At 44.6% G+C, this 19,838-nt stretch overlaps 2 protein-coding genes across 6 annotated transcripts in view; both read right to left on the reverse strand.

The window, feature by feature from the left end:
* The window catches only part of LOC109897107 (mitogen-activated protein kinase kinase kinase kinase 2-like), a 45,553-nt gene extending 35,531 nt beyond the window's left edge, over window positions 1-10,022 (reverse strand). For both annotated transcript variants that reach the window (XM_031832485.1, XM_020491650.2), the window contains exons 1-2: window positions 9,566-10,022; window positions 42-99 (exon numbers count right to left, since the gene is read on the reverse strand). In XM_031832485.1, the coding sequence (XP_031688345.1) occupies window positions 42-99; window positions 9,566-9,709 (202 nt within the window). In that variant the 5' untranslated portion in view covers window positions 9,710-10,022. The remainder of the gene's footprint in view (window positions 1-41; window positions 100-9,565) is intronic.
* A 113-nt stretch (window positions 10,023-10,135) lies between these two features.
* LOC109897108 (menin) lies at window positions 10,136-18,973 on the reverse strand. Of its 4 annotated transcripts, none has more exons than XM_020491651.2 (10): window positions 18,733-18,973; window positions 17,610-18,132; window positions 14,911-15,128; window positions 14,599-14,727; window positions 14,378-14,418; window positions 14,120-14,234; window positions 13,827-13,963; window positions 12,187-12,313; window positions 11,718-11,891; window positions 10,136-11,576 (listed from the first exon to the last, which is right to left on the reverse strand). In XM_020491651.2, exons 2-10 carry the CDS (start codon window positions 18,043-18,045, stop codon window positions 11,064-11,066), a joined length of 1,890 nt encoding a protein of 629 aa, XP_020347240.1. In that variant the 5' UTR covers window positions 18,046-18,132; window positions 18,733-18,973; the 3' UTR covers window positions 10,136-11,063. The 4 variants fall into 4 exon arrangements, with proteins under 4 accessions (XP_020347240.1, XP_020347242.1, XP_020347243.1 ...); XM_020491653.2 differs by having other exon boundaries at window positions 14,920-15,128; window positions 18,733-18,972; XM_020491654.2 differs by having other exon boundaries at window positions 14,120-14,207; window positions 18,733-18,970.
* Between the last annotated feature and the right edge of the window lie 865 nt (window positions 18,974-19,838).

Consider the following 19,838-nt stretch of genomic DNA (forward strand, 5'->3'; position numbering starts at 1 on the left):
ACCCATAATACAGGTCTGACAACACTGAGCTGTTCACTTACCAGGATCCAGTTTGACTATTTTGATGGCTGCCATTGCTGAACTCCTGATGTTTCGAGCCTGAGGGAAAGGATAAAGTTAGCTGTGAGTGATTACTAGTGTGAACTTTCCTGTGAACAGGCTACAGAGTATACAGGCCACAGAATGCCATATATTAGTCAGCAGCAGGACATAGGCCTACAGCACTAGATTCCATTAGAGTGGAACAAAACCAACAGTAATCAATGTTTCCTTACGTCTATTGCATCAACTTGCTGATGACTCCTTGCAATTGCTCTATTTACAATAGTCTATTATCTTTTTCTTAATGCATTTTCATCTCTGTTTGGAGGCCCTGGGCATTCATCCAAGACTCAAACCCCCTAGTCAGCCATCTTGATGATAAATGGCCCAATATTAGTTAGTTCCTGGTTTTCTGGCCCGGCTGGTCACCTGCTATCTCTGACATTCAGCATAACCTTGTATTGATGCAACAGCAGGAGACAGGGTGTGTTGGATGGTGAGAGGCCTGTTGGTGAGAGGCCTGTCTGTTCTACACAGTCCCAGGACGCATCCGAAATAGCACCCTCAATCAAATTGGATTTGTCACAATGCGCCGAATACAACAGGTATAGACTTCACAGTGAAATGCTTACTTTACGAGCCCTTTCCCAACAATGCAGCGTTAAAAAATTAAGTAAACATTCGCATAAATAAATAAATAAAGGAAATAGTAACACCATTTTTTATTTTATTTCACATTTATTTAACCAGGTAGGCCAGTTGAGAACAAGTTCTCAATTACAACTGCGACCTGGCGAAGATAAAGCAAAGCAGTGTGACACAAACAACAACATAGAGTTACACATGGAATAAACAAACATACAGTCAATAACACAATACAGTGTGTGCAAATGAGGTAAGATTAGGGAGGTAAGGCAATAAATAGGCTGTAGTGGCGAAGAAATTACTATTCAGCAATTAAAGATGAATGTGCAAGTTGAGATACTGGGGAAATACTGGGGTGCAAAGGAGCAAAAAATTATAATAATAATAATATGGGGATGAGGTAGTTGGATGGGTTATTTACAGATGGGCTATGTACAGGTACAGTGATCTGTGAGCTGTTCTGACAGCTGATGCTTAAAGTTATTGAGGGAGATATGAGTCTCCAGCTTCAGTGATTTTTGCAATTCGTTCCAGTCATTGGCAGCAGAGAACTGGAAGAAAAGGCGGCCAAAGGGGGAATAGGCTTTGGGGGTGACCAGTGAGATATACCTGCTGGAGTGGGTGCTACGGGTGGGTGCTGCTATGGTTACCAGTGACCTGAGATAAGGTGGGGCTTTACCAAGCAAAGACTTATAGATGACCTGGAGCCAGTGGGTTGGCGACGAATATGAAGCGAGGGCCAGCCAACGAGAGCATACAGGTCGCAGTGGTGGGTAGTATATGGGGCTTTGGTGACAAAACGGATGGCACTGTGATTGACTGCATCCAATTTGCTGAGTAGAGTTTTGGAGGCTATTTTATAAATGACATCGCCGAAGTCCAGGATAGGTAGGTAGTATAGTCAGTTTTACGAGGGTATGTTTGGCAGCATGAGTGAAAGATGCTTTGTTGCGAAATAGGAAGCCAATTCCAGATTAAATTTTGGATTGGAGATGCTTAATGTGAGTCTGGAAGGAGAGTTTACAGTCTAACCAGACACCTAGTTATTTATAATTGTCCACATATTCTAAGTCAGAACCGTCCAGAGTAGTGATGATGCTGGACGGGAGGGCAGGTGCGGGTCGCGATTGGTTAAAGAGCATGCATTTAGTTTAACTTGCATTTAAGAGCAGTTGGAGGCCACGGAAGGACAGTTGTATGGCATTGAAGCTCATCTGGAGGTTTGCTAACACAGTGTCCAAAGAAGGGCCAGAAGTATACAGAATGGTGTCGTCTGCATAGAGGTGGAACAGAGAATCACCAGCAGCAAGAGCGACATCATTGATGTATAGAGAAAAGATTAAATAACTATAAAGAGGCTACATACAGGGAGTTCCGGTACTGAGTCAATGTGCAGGGCTACAAGGTAATTGAGGTAATATGTACATGTAGGTGTCCATGTACATGTATTGTGTAAGTGTGTGTGTGTGGCGTCAATTTGCATGTGTGTACATACAGTGCATTCGGAAAGTATTTAGAGCTCTTGACTTTTTCCCCACATTTTGTTACGTTACAGCCTTATTCTAAAATTAACTCAATAAAATCTACACACATTACTGTTTTTTTGTTTTTTTTGCACATATACTAAAAATAAAAATCAGAAATACCGTAAGTACAGTAGTATTCAGACCCTTTGCAATGAGACTCGAAATTGAGCTCAGGTGCATCCTGTTTCCATTGATCATCCTTGAGATGTTTCTACAACTTGATTGGAGTCCACCTGTGGTAATGACATGATTTGGAAAGACACACGCCTGTCTATATAAGTCCCACAGTTGACAGTGCATGTCAGAGCAAAAACCAATCCACGAGGTCGAAGGAATTGTCTGTAGAGCTCAGAGACAAGATTGTGTCGACACAGTTCTGGGGAAGTGTACCAAAAAAATTCTGCAGCATTGAAGGTCCCCAAGAACACAGTGGCCTCCATCATTCTTAAATGGAAGAAGTTTGGAAACACCAAGACTCTTCCTAGAGCTGGCCGCCTGGCAACACTGAGCAATCGGGGGAGTAGGGCCTTGGTCAGGGAGGTGACCAAGAACCCGATGGGAACTCTGGAGCTCCAGAGTTCCTCTGTGGAGATGGGAGAACCTTCCAGAAGGACAACCATCTCTCCAGCACTCCACCAATCAGGCCTTTATGGTAGAGTGGCCGGACGGAAGCCACACCTCAGCAAAAGGCACATAACAGCCCGCTGGGAGTTTGCCAAAAGGCACATAAAGGACTCTCAGACCATGAGAAACTTCACTGAGTAAAGGGTCTGAATACTTAAATGTGATATTTCAGTTTTTTATTTAAAATTTTGCAAAAATGTTCCTAAAAATGTTTTTGTTTTGTCATTATGGAGGTATTATGTGTAGATTGATAAGGGGGGAAAAACTATTTAATCCATTTTAGAATAAGGCTGTAGCGTAACAAAATGTGGAAAAAGTCAAGGGGTCTGAATACTTTCCAAATGCACTGTATTTTGGATGTGTGATTATATGTAGTGTGTGTGTGAGTGTGTGGTTAGAGTCCAGTGAGTGTGTGGGTAGTCCAGTGAGCATGTTGGTAGAGTCCAGTGAGTGTGTGGGTAGAGTCCAGTGAGTGTGTGGCCCAGACGGCATCCCCAGCCGCGCCCTCAGAGCATGCGCAGACCAGCTGGCCGGTGTGTTTACAGACATATTCAATCAATCCCTATACCAGTCTGCTGTTCCAACATGCTTCAAGAGGGCCACCATTGTTCCTGTTCCCAAGAAAGCTAAGGTAACTGAGCTAAACGACTACCACGATGCAATCTCAACCACACTACACACTGCCCTAACCCATCTGGACAAGAGGAATACCTATGTGAGAATGCTGTTCATCGACTACAGCTCGGCATTCAACACCATAGTACCCTCCAAGCTCGTCATCAAGCTCGAGACCCTGGGTCTCGACCCCGCCCTGTGCAACTGGGTACTGGACTTCCTGACGGGCCGCCCCCAGGTGGTGAGGGTAGGCAACAACATCTCCTCCCCGCTGATCCTCAACACTGGGGCCCCACAGTGGTGCGTTCTGAGCCCTCTCCTGTACTCCCTGTTCACCCACGACTGCGTGGCCACGCACGCCTCCAACTCAATCATCAAGTTTGCGGACGACACAACAGTGGTAGGCTTGATTACCAACAACGACGAGACGGCCTACAGGGAGGAGGTGAGGGCCCTCGGAGTGTGGTGTCAGGAAAATAACCTCACACTCAACGTCAACAAAACTAAGGAGATGATTGTGGACTTCAGGAAACAGCAGAGGGAACACCCCCCTATCCACATCGATGGAACAGTAGTGGAGAGGGTAGCAAGTTTTAAGTTCCTCGGCATACACATCACAGACAAACTGAATTGGTCCACTCACACAGACAGCATCGTGAAGAAGGCGCAGCAGCACCTCTTCAACCTCAGGAGGCTGAAGAAATTTGGCTTGTCACCAAAAGCACTCACAAACTTCTACAGATGCACAATCGAGAGCATCCTGGTGGGCTGTATCACCGCCTGGTACGGCAACTGCTCCGCCCTCAACCGTAAGGCTCTCCAGAGGGTAGTGAGGTCTGCACAACGCATCACCGGGGGCAAACTACCTGCCCTCCAGGACACCTACACCACCCGATGTTACAGGAAGGCCATAAAGATCATCAACCACCCGAGCCACTGCCTGTTCACCCCGCTATCATCCAGAAGGCGAGGTCAGTACAGGTGCATCAAAGCTGGGACCGAGAGACTGAAAAACAGCTTCTATCTCAAGGCCATCAGACTGTTAAACAGCCACCACTAACATTGAGTGGCTGCTGCCAACACACTGACACTGACACTGACTCAACTCCAGCCACTTTAATAATGGGAATTGATGGGAAATTATGTAAATATATCACTAGCCACTTTAAACAATGCTACCTTATATAATGTTACTACCCTACATTATTCATCTCATATGCATACGTATATACTGTACTCTATATCATCGACTGCATCCTTATGTAATACATGTATCACTAGCCACTTTAAATATGCCACTTTGTTTACATACTCATCTCATATGTATATACTGTACTCGATACCATCTACTGTATCTTGCCTATGCTGCTCTGTACCATCACTCATTCATATATCCTTATGTACATATTCGTATCCCCTTACACTGTGTATAAGACAGTAGTTTTGGAATTGTTAGTTAGATTACTTGTTGGTTATTACTGCATTGTCGGAACTAGAAGCACAAGCATTTCGCTACACTCGCATTAACATCTGCTAACCATGTGTATGTGACAAATAACATTTTATTTTATTTTATTTGATTTAGAGTCCGGTGAACGTGTGGGTAGAGTCCAGTGAGCGTGTGGGTAGAGTCCAGTGAGTGTGTGGGTAGAGTCCAGTGAGTGTGTGGGTAGAGTCCAGTGAGTGTGTGGGTAGAGTCCAGTGAGTGTGTGGGTAGAGTCCAGTGAGTGTGTGGGTAGAGTCCAGTGAGTGTGTGGGTAGAGTCCAGTGAGTGTTCATAGAGCCGGTGCAAGAATGTCAGTGCAAAAAACAAAAACAAGGGTGTCAGTGTAAATAGTCCGGGTAGACATTTGATTAACTGTTCAGCAGTCTTATGACTTGGGGGTAGAAGCTGTTCAGGAGCCTTTTGGTTGCAGACTTGGCACTCTGGTACCGCTTGTCGTGCGGTAGCAGAGAGAACAGTCTATGACTTGGGTGGCTGGAGTCTTTGACAATTTTTAGGGCCTTCCTCTGACACCGCCTGGTATAGAGGTCCTGGATGGCAGGCAGCTCATCCCCAGTGATGTACTGGGCCGTACGCACTACCCTCTGTAGCTCCTTGCGGTCGGACGCCAAGCAGTTTCCATACCAGACAGTGATGCAGCCAGTCGAGATGCTCTCAATGGTGCAACTGTTTTTGAGAATATTTTCAGCCTCCTGAGGGGGAAGAGGCGTTGTCATGCCCTCTTCACGACTGTGTTGGTGGGTTTGGACCATCATAGGTCCTTAGTGATGTGGACACCGAGGAACTTGAAGCTTTCGACCCGCTTCACCACAACCCTGTTTATGTGAATGTTTACTATAGTCCACGATTATGTACTTTGTCTTGCTGACGTTGAGGAAGAGGTTGTTGTCCTGGCACCACACTGTCAGGTCTCTGACCTCCTCCCTTTAGGCCGTCTCATCATCATCATCGTCGGCGATCAGGCCTACCACTGTTGTGTTGTCTGCAAACTTAATGATGGTGTTGGAGTCATGCGTGGCCATGCAGTCATGAATGAACAGGGAGTACAGGTGGGGACTAAGCACGCACACCTAAAGGCCCCATGTTGAGGGTCAGTGTGGCGGAGGTGTGAGGGCTTGGAGGGCACTATGGTGTTGAACACTGAGCTTTAGTCAGTGAAAAGCATTCTCACATAGGTGTTAATTTTGTCCAGGTGGGAAAGGGAAGTGTGGAGTGCAATAGAGATTGCGTCATTTGTGGATCTGTTGGGGAAGTACGCGAATTGGATTGGGCCCAGAGGGCCTGGGATGATGTTGTTGATGTGAGCAATGAACAGCATTTCATGGCTACAGATGTGAGTGCTATGGGACGATAGTAATTTAGACAGGTTACCTTGGCATTCTTGGCCACAGGGACTATAGTTGTCTGCTTGAAACATATAGGTATTACAGACTGGATCAGGGAGAGGTTGAAAATGCTAGTGAAGACTCTTAACAGCTGGTCAGTGCATGCTCTCAGTATGCGCCCTGGTAGGCTCGCGTCACTGGACAGCTCGTGGCTGGGTTTCCCTTTGTAATCTGTGATAGTTTGCAAGCCCTGCCACGTCCAACGAGCATCAGAGCCGGAGTAGTAGGATTTGATCTTGGTCCTGTGTTAACTCTTTGCCTGTTTTATGGTTCGTTGGAGGGCGTAGCGGGATTTCTTAAAAGCATCCGTATTAGTGTCTCGCTCCTTGAAATCAGCAGCTCTAGCTAGCCTTTAGCTCAGTGCGTATTTTGCCTGTAATCCATGGCTTCTGGTTGGGATATGTACATACAGTCCCCGTGGGGACGACGACGTCGATGCACTTATTAATGAAGTCGGTGCCTGATGTGGTACATTCCTCGACCCTATTCCCTGTTTAGTGCACTACTTTTTTATCAGGGCATGCATAAGGAATAGGGTTTCACTTCAAACTCGGATGCAGACAGACTTAGAGCTTTAGAAGTGTCAAGGTCATCGACATGGTTTATATTGGGACATCAGCCATTATGTGACAAGTGCTGAGCGAAAAGTCCCTGCTTTTGAATCCAAAGGATGTTGTTTGCAATGTCCATCCGACGGTCATCCACTGTCCATCCGACGGTCATCCACTGTCCATCCGACGGTCATCCACTGTCCATCCGACGGTCATCCACTGTCCATCCGACGGTCATCCACTGTCCATCCGACGGTCATCCACTGTCCATCCGACGTTCATCCACTGTCCATCCGACGTTCATCCACTGTCCATCCGACGGTCATCCACTGTCCATCCGACGTTCATCCACTGTCCATCCGACGGTCATCCACTGTCCATCCGATGTCCATCCGACGTTCATCCACTGTCCATCCGACATTCGTCTATTTCCTCCTGTTTTGTCCTGTAAATATGTATTGCTCCCATTCTTTCAGAAAGGTCAAACGTTGATGTGACGTCAGGTTTTAAGGCCCTTAGCTCTCTCTATGCACAACAAGCATAGAATCAGCCAATGGGCTATCAGGTTGCCTGTAAACAAAACCTGATGCTCGGCAACACCAAATTCATGTTTCTTTCCCCGTTATACGAGAGCACTTCCTGTGACTGAAGTGACAGTAATGTCTCTTATAAGGTTGGTCACTGGGCAGCCTGAAATAACAGTGTGCTGTGGGATAGAGTTACAGACAATGGGACTGAAGACAAAACTTTGATCAAAATTCCATAAGTTCTTTCTCACAAAGTTTGATTGAATCAGAGTGGAAATGACATACAACAAAAACACAGACAGATTTCCTGTATGACACATTTCAGTAGCGTGTTGCATTAAACTGGCCTTGGAACATGAATGATATTCAGTGAGAGATAGATAGGCCCACAACTGCAGTAACAGCGCACATGGTAGTGTGTGCGTGATGTAACGTGCAGTGACAAATGACCTGCAGCCCACAGTGTGACAGTGATGACTGGGCTCTGCAGTGCGGCTGCTGGTTTGTGAAACAGTTTTCTGTTCTGTGGGTTTTCCCCCACCATCGAACCCCAGGCAATCTCAGTCAGGTCATAACAAGCATATAACTATGAATGTACGTACGTTCTGCTCATCCTGTCTTCGGCTTACTTTTGCATGCACACCAGAACACAAGACAAAAGGAACTATTCACTCATAAAAGAAAGGTCTTTGCGATTATCAGGAAAAGAAACCATTCTTGACTATGCAGCGAGGGACATACTTTCTATTAGTTACATAGCCACAAATGATCACACACTTGAAAACTGATCCCTCAGCTGGGTAGCAAGAGGTTTTGTGGATCTTGTGGACAATGGTCACCTTGAATGTCCATACAGTCAGAGAGCCCACTAGGCAATAGGGCCGGTTGTTTGACCCCTGACCTCCAGGCAGCTCCACTGAAGCTGGAGAAACAGAACAGTGGAGGAGAAGAAGAGTAAGGAGAGGTAGTGGGGGATGACAACAGGCCATTGTCTGTGGGACAGTAACAATTTCCTCATTCACAGCAAGCAGGCACAGCCCGGGCATTTACATGTGTCTAAGGCATGGGGGGTGCACATTACGTAACTTCGAGACTGAGAGAAAGTGCATTTCTAAGGGATATTTTGAATTGTTCATACATCTGTTCTTCGTCCAGCATACACCCCTGCAACCAGACATGCTTTATTTACTGGATGCAGAGTTCAACAGAGTGCATTAGCCCAAAAGTTAACATAATTGTGCTTACAGTAAATGTTTTCCATTGTATGTCTGTTTACATTGGTAGCCTATTGGATAGGAAATGTTTCGGGTAGGGGAGGAGAGGCACGCAACAATCTGAGTCGGTCTCCCTCGCAGGATGCATGTATGAGACATTCAGGGTGGGATTACAGGATGTTTGTTTCCCGCAGCTCACATCACTGAGTCAAAATAGAAGCGACTAATCAAAAAAATACCTTTCAACATAAATTGGGCGTCAACAGCCAAGATCCATTAAACAGTGCTGATGCATTTTGCATTAAGTCAGTGTCCTTCAAACTTGATATCTTGTATCATCCACCCGATTTAAACGGTGATATATGAAATAGACTATTCTTCTGTCACAAAAGCAGCACAGAAAAAAAAGGTATTGCTGAGAGTGTAAAGCAGGTCTAACACAATGGAATGGAATGTCTGAGCTCTGAACACTGATCAGTCGAAGATGAACTACTAGCCAGTGGAATGGGCATTATAGGCACCGAGCATCATTAACATGTGTGCACGTACTCTATCTCTCCTATACCCGCATTATTCTCAAATAGCAACAAGCCAGGCAGGGGCGACATACCGCCAACTTTACCTGCATATCCCTTGGTATTGGTTGTGGTAATAAAACGTTTTAAATGGTAGCCTATATTATGTTATTTACGTGCTTAAAAGTTTGATTAGATTTTAAAGGGCGCATTGATTAAAACAATATGGTAGCTTTTATCCTGTTTTAAAGTTGTAGCCTGTCAACATAAAATCGAACAATATTTCAATTGTGGAATAAAAACTAACTTTAAATAGCTAGGCTACGTGACACGGCGCACTAACCTAACCCATATGGAGTTTATTAAAACGCGTACGTGTGCTAATCTCCAAGCCGATCTGACATTTTCCCCACTCACCTTGAACACATCACCATACGTGCCAGTCCCAATGCGATGAATTAACTCGTAATCTTTCAACGGGTCCAAAAACGAGACTCCAATAGTGGTATCCATGCTTACAGACTGAACTGCGCCTGGACTCACATGCACGTTTTTATTCATTCATGACAACACATCCAGCGAATCAACCACTGGACGCACGTTATAGTTCCAGTAAACCCTGGAGCGCAATACTCCACCACAATTCTGACAGGCAAATAGCCACAAATACTAGTCTTCTTTCCAGTCATTCATCTTATTCTAGCCGAATCACAACTGGGGTTGTAGGCTGGGTTTCTGTATAAGCACTTTGTGATATCTCCTGATATAAAAAGGTGCTTTATAAATACATTTGATCGATGTATTAATGCACCGTCGTATATCCAAGTCAAGTGATCTCAAATCCCAAGTGTTTTCCTGATATATAACAAAATATTACCACTCAGGAAAACAAACAGGCAGATGCACACTGTACATCCCAGACATCTATGAATACCCCTTCATGACATGTGCAACAGTACTTCCACAATATTAAAAAGAGAAAGGGTATCATTTTAACTTATTTTATTATCTGCAGATAAAAAACAAACAAGTTATCAAGCAAAATACTACTGAATGTAGCTACCAGGGACACCTACAGCAATCCCATTTAAACAGTGTGTGGTCTTTCTGGTCACTTTCTATTGCCTATTGCAGCTCTGGCTAGTCTCAACTGAAGGCCACCTACATTAGAAAAAAAAGGCAAAGTATAAGGCAACAAATAGCTAGCATATAAAGAGCCAACGTAACAGAGTTGGACATTGTTACACAGTAATAGTCCGAATCACTTCCAGGGATTTCAATCAAAAAGATGAAAATTAAGATTCAAGGGCAGAAAATATAGAATGGAATTCAGACTGCTTTCTAACAGAGCAATTCCCCCATTCCAAAACAGGTTCTGGGACAGGGTGTTTTCACCATTACTTTGGCTTTACAGAGCTTCTACACATAAATCAGTATCAAAGAGTTGATGTGCACTACTGCCCATTAGATCCACACAAAGTGACAGCAATTTAATGTTTTAAACGGCCTATGATACACAATCATTTTTGAATCACAAGATTAAAAAGAATGACTTGGTTGACAAATCTGTTCAAACTTGATTAAAGTGACTTACTCCACATGGACACGTGTGTCATGTTCTTACCGACCCTCTTATGACCTTAACAGGACTTATGATATGATTGCTAAAATAACCTTAAAAATAAAAAAAATAAAAAGCTCATCGCTGATGCATCAGTTGTGTGTATTGCCTTGCCTCTCATTCAGTCCTACAGTCAGTCTCCCTTTGTTTTCTCCCAATAGAAACTCTAGCCTGGTTCCAGATCTGTTTGTGCTGTATAGACACTCCTATGACAATGACCATGAGAGTTGGCTATACAACACAACCAGACATGGGAACCAGGCTGGAGAAAGTTCTACAGCCAGAGTTCTCCTTCTACAGAGATTTGCGCTGGCGCTTCATGAACGACATGGTGTAGTCTCCCGACTGCGTGCTCTTCTGCCTCTTCATTTGAACCTGTGACTGGGCGGTGAGCTGGAGCTTGATGGCACTGGAGTTGATCTTGGCTGCCGACAGCAGCTCCTTCATTCCTTTCATCTTCTTGCTCTGGAAGGCCACCAGGGGACCCATGCTGGGGGAAGGCAGCTGTTGGGCAGGAGAGGGCACCGGGCTGGGGGACTTGGCCTTGCCTTCTGGGTCTCCTCCGCGGAGTCCTGAGGAGCGACGCCGCGTCCCACCCTCCCCACCTACTTTCTTGGCCTGGGCGGGCTGGGTTGGTGGTGGGACAGGGGTGGTGGGGGTGGATTGTGTAGGAGGGGAAGCTTGGTCTTCCAGTTTGGACTCACGTCTCGGCCCACGTCTTCGCCCCTCGCGGGGGTCCTCGCTGGATTGGTCGTCGTCGTCCTGGGGCTCCGGCTCTTTGGTGATGATAGACACTTTCTGACGAATCTGTGGAGGATGTAACAGTGAACAAGGATATAATAGTCTTTAAAGGGTGGTTTGTGAAAACATCTAGTTGGGTTAAATGGGTTATAAAGTGACTAGGGATGCCTTTAAAGGGATAGTCCAGTCTTGTGGTGGTGTGATTACCTGTGCGTCAAAACGACTGAGGGACTGGACCAGGTAGGTGGCCCAGCCCACGTGGAGGACGGGGGTGGGGCTTCCCTCCTCCCACTTACAGATACCGTCATAAAACCGCAACAGGTGGGCAAAGCATTCTGGGTCCTGGAGGGCCGAGAGGGCGGCGGCCTGTATGGGCTGGTCCTGAGGTGGAAAGAGAAGGGGCGAGAGAGGGAAGAAAGGGGGCGAGAGAGAGGGAAGAGAGGGGGGCGAGAGAGAGGGAAGAAAGGGGGCGAGAGAGAGGGAAGAGAAATTAATGGAACATAGGAAGGAAATGAGTAGATAATAGATAGATGAATGGGGTCCATTCAATACATCAATGAAAGGCAGCTGTCATATGAGATATTATTAATGCATCATTCTGGGACATGAGATTAAAATGAGAAGTGGAAAAATATTTATTCGGTTCTTAATGATGTAATGACTAGTGGAATTGTACCTTTTCCCCTCCCTCCCCTCCGCTCTCGGCAGCTGCAGCCGTCTCCTTCAGCAGGGTGGGGATGACGTCGTTGGCGATGTCGAAAAATTCCTTGTAGATCTCTTCGTCCTCGCGGAAGTAGTTGTAGCTGGGGGAGTGAGATCATTGTAGATTGTTATAAAGCACATGAGATCAGTTCATGATGACCTTTCATTCATTCAATTAGGTTATTTATTTTCCACGTATGCAGTAAAAGGGATATTAAAATGTGTGAACACTTGTATCCCTTCTTTTTTTTCAAGAACCCAAAAACATGACAGAAAATACTCAAACGGCATGTTATTTATGTTGGTAGATCACACGCCATGATCCTCGTTGTCGTGACAGCAAGCCGAGGGAGCCGAGACTGAAGAACAATGTGTGAAACAGGAAAGGCAGAGAGGTAAAGGGAAGTCGAGAGGAGAGGGAATGTACCGACTTGCCTTTCTGGTGCACACATCCTAGAGACAGAAAGAGACCAACAGAGAAACAGGAGGAAATCGGCCCCGTCGGCTGTTCCCTGTGATCGGGTCGGTTAGTATTTTTAGCCCCTGCAGGCCGATGAACAGTGTTTAAATAGGAGTAAAGTGCAGGTTTACTGCCCCACGAGGATCAGAGCCAAGCCTGGAGGAAAGCTCCCTGCGATTGCTTGTCCTGAGAACATCGTATTTAGGCAACACACGCCCTGTTAGTCAGACAGAATTATGCCCCTTGAAGATATGCATGCAATATAATGAGAATAGTGCCATACAAAACCATAAGCTAGCCTGAAAGGACATGGTCAGACAACTTGTTCCAGATTGAAGTCTACAAAACACTGTAATTAAGAGACTAACGTTTGAGACATCTGCTGCCCCCTACTGTCAGAAAGGTGAAACAGTAACTGGTGTAAATTGTCCTCGCATACCTCAGCAAAAGATGGTCAACAGGGTTTGCCTCAGTATCCATGGTTTCAATACTAATAATTAATAATAATTTATGTAAACTTCGTTGTTGTTGTATTTTACCCCCTTTTTCTATCCAATTTCAATTGTCTCATCGCTGCAACTCTCCAATGAGCTCGAGAGGCAAAGGTCGAGTCATACGTCCTCAAAAAAACATGCCCCGCCAAACCGCGCTTCTTAACACTGCTCGCTTAACCCGGAAGCCAGCCGCAGCAATGTATAGGAGTTAACACCGTTCACCTGATGACCGAGGTCAGCCTGCAGGCACCCGACCCACCACAAAGAGTCGCTAGAGCGCGATGAGCCAAGTAAAGCCGACCCCCCTCCCCCCCAGCCAAACCCTCATCGTACCTGGACAATGCTGGGTAAATTGCGCACCGCCCTGTGTGACTCCCGATCATGGCCGGTTGTGATACAGCCCAGGATCCAAACCGGGTCTGTGTGACGCCTCTAGCACTGCGATGCAGTGCCTTAGAACGCTGTGCCACTCTTTTCATTACATAAACAATCAATAAGGCATTACATTAGGGAAGTTAAGGGACACTTAAATGAATGATGCCAAAGGTTATTTCTGTGGGCCAAACATACCTTTTTACCATAAAACACAGATAGTTGACACAGAGCAGCAGTGTAAGGAGCATACAGAAGGTAGCTAAGCTTGTTGCTCCAGTAACTTACTCCTGCATGACCTGTGCAGCCTCGGCCCAGGCCCCCAGTGCCTCCCGGACCTCCCTGTGTCTGTAGTGGTAGCCAGCCAGGTACATGAAAGGGTAGATGTGTTCGTTGTTGTAGTACTTCTTAGCAGAGTTCACAGCCTGGAATTTAAAAAAAAAAACACACATACTTGCAAGGTATGAATAACTCCTCAAAATGAGCTGATTAAATTATATCTCAAGGATGATTTTTTTAAGATGACGTTTCAAATCAAGATGTCACCGCTTCAATGTTGGTGTGCAGATCCACACACTCACTTGAAGGTGGATGGTGTAGGGGTTCTCTTTGCCAGGGAGGGGCTCCTGGTCCTCCAGATCAGCCAGGGTGCCCATGGCCATGGGGTATCTGAGGCACAGCAACGGCAAAGAGCGACTTGGGTTGAAATGACAGAACAATAAAACATGTTTACCACAGAAAATAATTCATTTGAATGTAAACCAATAAGCATTTTCACCACAACACTTCAAAACTAATTTAGTATATTCAACAAGCTTTTGAGATAAAAAAATAATCACCTTTCCAGGTCTCCTCGCTCATAGAGCAGCCATAGAAGCCTCTGTGTAGGAAAAAGATCAGAGACAACACAGAGAAGCATTTATGAGGTAAATATAAACTACTGTTCCAGCCAGCTTGATGTCTTCGATGATGCCAACAGGTGCATTTTAGGTTAAACTCTCCCCTTACAATATTCATTGTATCACACTTATCATCCCCAATGTGCTGATGGTGGTCACACCTGTTGAAGCTGTAGCATCTCAGAGCTGTCAGTGTGCAGGTCCAGTGAAGGGTTGATGGCACACACCATGAAGGCCACCTCCATGTTCCTGTTACACTTCATATAGGAGCCCTTCAGGTAGAGCCAGCTCTGGAGGACAGGGGGGAGATGGGGGGTTACGGTTGAGAGGTGTTGTACTGTGTTTACAAGTTCAAGGTGAGTGTGTGTAGAACAGCAGTTCTATGTAGTTGATAAGTAGCTATATTAAAAAGGTGTGTGAGTGCATGTTATTATAAGGTAATGTTATTGCAAGGGGTGGAAGTATCTCTGTACCTTACTTACCCTCTCGCCGACACCGGCGGCAACTGTCTGCCCCCTCCGGTCCTCGTTGCCCTTGCCGTGCCAGGTGACCTCAGCGGTCTCCTCTCCGTTCTTGCCAAAGATGACCCAGGCATGGTCCTCGGACAGGGCGAGGTGAACGTCCCGCAGCCCCAGAACCTGGCACGCTGCCACCACTGCAAAGGCCACCCCCGAGCTGTCCAGCTTTGTGCCTGTTCAAAATAAAGAAAAGCAATAGGATTGAGTTAGTAACAGCTTTAGCCTCATTCAGACAAAACAACCTTGTATTTTAGTCAAACTATACAACATGCTTTCCTGTTTGTGAACAATGGTTTTTATTGGGTCACAAGGGCAATACAAATCACACACAACAAAAAAACATTACTTTTTCTGGTTATTTTGTAATTGTTTTCCCCACTTACATACCGTCCCATCCCAAACATACCCCAGGCGGACCCACTCACAATAAATAATACATTTTTAAAAATGTACACACTACCAGTCAAATGTTTGGACACACCTACTCATTCCAGGGTTTCTTTATTTGACAATTTTCTACATTGCAGAATAATAGTGAAGACATCAAGACTATGAAATAACACAAATGGAATCATGTAGTACCCCAAAAGCTTTTAAACCAATCAAAATATATTTTATATTTGAGATTCTTCAAATAGCCACCCTTTGCCTTGATGACAGCTTTGCACACGCTTGGCATTCTCTCAACCAGCTTCATGAGGTAGTCACCTGGAATGCATTTCAAAAGAACAAGTGTGCCTTCTTAAAAGTTAATTAGCAACAATTATTTCCTTCTTAATACGTTTTAGTCAATCAGTTGTGTTGTGACAAGGTAGGGATGATATACAGAAGATAGCCCTATTTGGTAAAAGACCAAGTCCATATTATGGGAAGAACAGCTCAAATAAGCAAAGAGAAACGACAGTCCATCATTACTTGAAGACATAAAGGTCAGTCAATCTGGAACATTTCAAGAACTTTGAAAGTTTCTTCAAGTGCAGTCGCAAAAACCATCAAGCGCTATGATGAAACTGGCTCTCATGAGGACCGCCACAGGAAAAGAAGACCCAGAATTACCTCTGCTGCAGAGGATAAGTTCATTCGAGTTACCAGCCTCAGAAATTGCAGCCCAAATAAATGTGTCAGAGTTCAAGTCACAGACACATCAACAACAACTGTTCAGAGGAGACTGTGTGAATCAGGCCTTCATGGTTGAATTGCTGCAAAGAAACCACTGCTAAAGGACACCAATAATAAGAAGAGTTGCTTGGGCCAAGATCCACGAGCAATGGACATTAGACCGGTGGAAATCTGTCAGTTGGTCTGATCAGTCCAAATTTGAGATGTTTGGTTCCAACCGCCGTGTCTTTGTGAGACGCAGAGTAGGCGAACGGATGATCTCTGCATGTGTGGTTCCCACCGTGAAGCATAGAGGAGGTGTGATGGTGCTATGCTGGTGACACTCAGTTATTTATTTAGAATTCAAGGCACACTTACCCAGCAGGGCTACCACAGCATTCTGCAACGATACGCCATCCCATCTGGTTTGCGCTTAGTGGGACTATCTGTTTTTCAACAGGACAATGACCCAACACACCTCCAGGCTGTGTAAGGGATATTTGACCAAGGAGAATGACGGAGTGCTGCATCATATGACCTGGCCTCAATCATCACCCAACCCAATTGAGATGGTTTGGGATGAGTTGGACCGCAGAGTGAAGGAAAAGCAGCCAACAAGTGCTCAGCATATGTGGGAACTCATTCAAGACTGTTGGAAAAGCATTCCAACAGCATTCCAGGTGAAGCTTGTTGAGAGAATGGCTACTTTAAAGAATCTCAAATATATTTTGATTTGTTTAACAGTTTTTTGGGAACTAAAGAAAAACCCTTGAATGAGTAGGTGTGTCCAAACGTTTGACTGATACTATCTGTCCCCCATGCACACACACAAAAGTTTGGGGTCACTTGGAAAAGTCCTTGTTATTGAAAGTAAAGCACATTTTTTGTCCATTAAAATAACATCAAATTGATCAGAAACACAGTGTAGACATTGTTAATGTTGTAAATGACTATTGTAGCTGGATTTTTAAAAATTGAATATCTACATAGGCGTACAGATGCCTATTATCAGCAACCATCACTCCTGTGTTCCAATGGCACGTTGTGTTAGCTATTCCAAATGTATAATTTTAAAAGGCTAATTGATTATTAGAAAACCTTCTTGCAATTATGTTAGCACAGAAGAACGGTTGTTCTGATTAAAGAAGCAATACAACTGGCCTTCTTTAGACTAGTTGAGTATCTGGAGTATCAGCATTTGTGGGTTCGATTGCAGGCTCAAAATGGCCAGAAACAAAGAACTTTCTTCTTAAACTCGTCAGTCTATTCTTGTTCTGATGAAGGCTATTCCATGTGAGGAATTGCCAAGAAGCTGAAGATCTCATACAACGCTGTGTTGTCCCTTCACAGTACAGCGCAAACTGTCTCTAACCAGAATAGAAAGAGGAGTGGGAGGCCCCGGTGCACACCTGAGCAAGAGGACAAGTACATTAGTGGGTCTAGTTTGAGAAACAGATGCCTCACAAGTCCTCATAAGTTTTTCTAATGATCAATTAGCCTTTTAAAAGGATAGAATAAGACATATGATTTGATCAGCCATGTACACCAAATCCTACCTGTGATGAGACTGAAGAGGGATTGGATGTGGGCGCGGTCCTTAAAGTAGGAGCGGCTCAGGCTGTTCCAGATGACGTCAGACACCTTCTTCACCAGTTCCCTGCTGGATCCACCAGCAGGCCTGCGGTACTGAGACAGGTCCACTGCTCCCCGGATTTGGGCAGTAAAACGCTCACGTAGGGCCGACAGCATCCCTAACTCCACTGTAGGGAAGCAGGAGTTTGGACAGTCTGGCTCCAGTGGCTCGAAGCGCACCCCCGGGACGTTTATTGGTATGACCCGGTTCACGGCCAGGAAGTGTTCAACGAAGCCCAGGACCAATGAGAGAAGGGCCAGGTCCGGTTCGGGTTTACGGAGCTCCGCATCGAACAACGCAACCACACCATCGATCCCCTTTAGGGGAAAGTGTTTCTTCTGGGCTGAGTGTAGTCCCATGTCGAACCCTCTCCTCCGTCACAGCTCGCAGTCACTCACTAGGCCGGTGTGTCTTCTCCACTCTCAGCTGCAGTGATGTCATAGGGGCTGGATGAGAGCAAAGTGTAAATCAGTACCAGCACACACATTGAAATCAGTTATACTGTATTTTCCCCTAACACTCAAAGGCCTTTGTATGGCTTCTTTCACTTTGTGCAAAAAAAAACTGTAGACTGACCAGCCTAAGTGGGCGTGGCACAAATATCCATTCATTACGCAAAATAGGTTTATAAAAAAAAAGTTTAACTAATACTGGGTACAAATATTGGGCTAACTCGCTAATAACAATGTTGTAAAATAAATATCAAACCCAGATAATAGCATGATAGTTTAAATGGTTCGATAAAATTTCACCACCCCACACAAGATCATAAAATTAACAATAAGCTATTAAGATTAATTTTTGGTCAAGACCAAACACGAAGGTTGAGGAATTTGATTGACAGGCAGGTGCAGTTAGCAACAATATGCAAATAGGCTATGTAATATGCCAAAGCTAGCCAGCTATGCTAGCAGGTATAATAGCAAAACATGCACAACTACATGAAAATACAACTATTATGTGTATTCCAATCGATTTACAAACCTTCCCGAACTCATAGCCCGCTCGTAAGCTTATTAATATTTCGAAAGAAAGCGAATACGCACCCGTTAGTTCAATGCTACATCCACATGTTTTTGTTTGTGCCTTGCTTTTGCCGCGCAGTTCTATGACTGTATTCGGTCTGTTCAAATGTGTCAGAACTTTGGCGCGCCTTCAAATAGCTACCAACAATGCAGAGTCGTGCTTAATCGAAGATTAGACAGTTCAAAGTATTTGCAGCTCTACTAAGCTGCGCACCCGGCGCTCAGTTTAAACGTGTTTGAACGAGACCCCTTTTGTCCTTCCTTTATTGACTGGACAGATGCATGTATGGAAATGTAGTTCAACTTTACACCATTGTTGCCAAAACGTTCTAAATAAGATCACCGGAGAAGACAACATAATAACGCGTTTATTGAAACATTGATAGCAAGTCTCGTGATAAACATTACATCATGAAGAGGCGGGTACACCCCCACATTTTTTTTTTTTCAAATTAACTCATTAACGTTTTTCTGTAGGCAAGTCATTTTTTAATCACATTTTAAAATCACATTCAGGCATCCGTGAGACACAGCATTAAATAAAAATAGGCTTTCATTATAGTGCCTTAAATGGTTGGCAAACACAAAAAGACTTTTAGAACCTAGTCTGATCATTTTATATAATGTCACCTAGTAGTTCCCCAGACAACTAGGTTAAGGCAATGTTTTATACAGAAATGTGATATTGCATAGGCAGGGATGGGCAAAAATGATTAAATAAAATGACAAAATACCATAAAGATCAAGGCATCAAAATAAATCACAGAGACTTGTATTTTGAAATGTATTTAATTGAAATACAGTTTTACATTTGCAAGTAGCAAGCCCAAACAGAAACAACATTCTCAGTAACAGTTACAGAAACATTACATTTACTTGCTGTGACTGTGATATGTGTTGTTTTATCTACCTTAGTTGAATGCACTGACTTGAGTCACTCTGGAAACTAGTTTCTGCTGAATGACCTAAATGTATGTGTGGAAATGAACATACCAAAATGAACTGCAAAGCACACTGGGTATTATTATTGGCCTTGTTTCAGGGGGCATGTCTAGATGGAATACAGCTTTATCTAATTATCCTAACCTGCTAATAAAGTCAATTTTGACAAAAGCCATAGCCCTTCC

This window comes from Oncorhynchus kisutch, linkage group LG9 (assembly GCF_002021735.2).
Source record: "Oncorhynchus kisutch isolate 150728-3 linkage group LG9, Okis_V2, whole genome shotgun sequence".
In the NCBI taxonomy this organism is placed as follows: domain Eukaryota; kingdom Metazoa; phylum Chordata; class Actinopteri; order Salmoniformes; family Salmonidae; genus Oncorhynchus; species Oncorhynchus kisutch.

What these genes read in the sequence shown, in the direction of transcription:
- LOC109897108 (XM_020491651.2), bottom strand. Translation starts at nt 18,045, where the DNA reads ATGGGACTACACTCAGCCCAGAAGAAACACTTTCCCCTAAAGGGGATC. An exon ending in TCGGCGAGAGGGTAAGTAAG is followed by an intron (nt 14,728 to 14,910) that starts GTACAGAGATAC and finishes CCTGTCCTCCAG; the next exon opens with AGCTGGCTCTACCTGAAGGG. An exon ending in CCTACACCATCCACCTTCAA is followed by an intron (nt 13,964 to 14,119) that starts GTGAGTGTGTGG and finishes TTTAAATTCCAG; the next exon opens with GCTGTGAACTCTGCTAAGAA.